Source organism: Mandrillus leucophaeus, unplaced genomic scaffold (genome assembly GCF_000951045.1).
Source record: "Mandrillus leucophaeus isolate KB7577 unplaced genomic scaffold, Mleu.le_1.0 Scaffold848, whole genome shotgun sequence".
NCBI classification, from domain to species: domain Eukaryota; kingdom Metazoa; phylum Chordata; class Mammalia; order Primates; family Cercopithecidae; genus Mandrillus; species Mandrillus leucophaeus.
The window spans coordinates 19,989-21,979 of NW_012109230.1; the positions used below are offsets into that span (position 1 = coordinate 19,989).

General features: G+C 57.7%; 1 protein-coding gene across 1 annotated transcript in view; it reads left to right on the forward strand.

Annotated features, from left to right (window-relative positions):
* The window catches only part of SCAMP2 (secretory carrier membrane protein 2), a gene marked incomplete at its 5' end in the record, with an annotated part of 12,381 nt that extends 11,099 nt beyond the window's left edge, over positions 1 to 1,282 (forward strand). Inside the window, 2 exons of the mRNA XM_011968567.1 lie at positions 541 to 661; positions 917 to 1,282. Of these exons, the coding sequence (XP_011823957.1) occupies positions 541 to 661; positions 917 to 1,051 (256 nt within the window). The remainder of the gene's footprint in view (positions 1 to 540; positions 662 to 916) is intronic.
* Between the last annotated feature and the right edge of the window lie 709 nt (positions 1,283 to 1,991).

Genomic DNA, 1,991 nt, shown 5'->3' on the forward strand with positions numbered 1-1,991 from the left:
CAGCTAATTTTTGTATTTTTAGTAGAGACAGTGTTTCACCATGTTGGCCAGGCTGGTCTCCTGATCTCAAGTGATCCGCCTGCCTCAGCCTCCCAAAGTGCTGGGATTACAGGCACGAACCTGGCCTTTTTAAATTTTTTGTGGAGACAGGGCCTCCCTCTGTTGCCCAGGTTGGTCTTGAACTCCTGGGCTCAAGTGATTCTCCTGCCTCAGCCTCCCAAAGTGCTGGGATTACAGGCAAGAGCCACAGCACCCAGCCCAGTGCTACTTCTGACTCTGTGAAGGCAGCAACCACATCCTCCCTTTCAGACCTCACATAACCAGAAGATTCCCCTTGTGAGTGGGGTAGTGTGGGCCCGTCAGCCTTCATGGAGGTCTGGCCTCACAGGCCAAGGGCTTCTGGCTCATAGGGCTCCCTGTGCTGTGGGGAAATGCCAAGGTGATGGTCAGGACACAGTGGCCAGTTGGAGAAGAGCCCCTTATGCTGACTCTTGGGGCCCACTACCACTTTGCTCCCTCTGGCCTCTTCTTCCCTTATAGCGGTTGGATTGCAGCCCTGTCTACACTGAAGAAAGGGTCCCTGGCCGTATCAGTCATCATGATGGTGGTGGCTGGCTTCTTCACCCTCTGTGCCGTGCTCTCAGTCTTCCTCCTGCAGCGGGTGAGTGGTGTGGGCAGGGCTGACAGCAAATGGGAGGAAGCAGGCAACTGTTTTCTGCCCTTGCCGCGAGATGTTCTTCACCACTGCAGTTGGGTCTCCTAGGCTCCCAAAGGTCCAGCACCTTTCTCCAGGGATCTGGGTGGGGGGTCAGGCAGTGCCAGGCTTCTGGTGACCCCTTTGGGAGTATGTCCTGGATGGCTGGGTTCCTGGTGGGCCCATAGGGCAGGCTCCTCTCACCCCACCCCTCTTCGCCAGGTGCACTCCCTCTACCGCCGGACAGGGGCCAGCTTCCAGCAGGCCCAGGAGGAGTTTTCCCAGGGCATCTTCAGCAGCAGAACCTTCCACAGAGCTGCTTCATCTGCTGCCCAAGGAGCCTTCCAGGGGAATTAGTCCTCCTCTCTCTTCTCTCCCCCTCAGCCTTTCTCTCGCCTGCCTTCTGAGCTGCACTTTCCATGGGTGCCTTATGTGGTGGTGGTTGTGCCCAGCACAGACCTGGCAGGGGTCTTGCTGTGGCTCTTCCTCCTCCCTCAGCGACCAGCTCTCCCTGGAAGGGGAGGGACAGGGACTTTTTTCCCCCCTCTATGTACAAAAAAAACAAAGCTCTCTTTCCTTCTCTAGTGATGGTTTGATAGGATTCTTTTGTCTCTGGAAGCAGTGAGACTGAAGTTCTCTTCGTCCTGTGCACACACAGACACCCCCACACAGTTGGGATCACAGGCTGACCTGGGCCCACCCCAGCTGGAGTTTTCTGCCAGGGTCCTGGGCCTTGACTTCCCCACCCTGCAGGCCTGGCCTGAATCTGGCCGCTCAGACACAGCCCAGCCCTTCCTGCCCCGGCTGGGGATAAGCCTCTCACAGGCTCTGGTGGACAGATCTGTTCTCCAGGTCACTCCAGTGGTCTCCAGGCTTCCAGAGAAGGCTGGTTGCCTCAAGCTCTTGCCTGCCTCATAAATGGATCCAGAGAAAACTGGCTGCCTTCGACTCTTCCCTGCCTCACATTCCTCATAAACGGATTCATAGCCCTTTAGCCCCCTGCACCCTCCTGCAGGGGACTGCACTTTGAGCCCTCTGGAGCCCTCCCTTGCTGAGCCTTACTCTCTTCAGACTCTGAATGTGCAATGCGGTTGGCTGGGGTTTGGGGACGGGAAGGGACCAAGGACACTGACCCCAAGCTGTCCTGCCCAGCGTCTTCCAGGAGGGCGGGGTCTGCCTGTGCTGGTGTGGTTGGTTTGGCCCTGTTTACTGTGACTTCCCCTCCCCTGAGGGACGGCTGCCTTTGCCTCTGCCTCAGATGCCACCTGCCCCACCCATGCTCCCCATCAGCGGCATC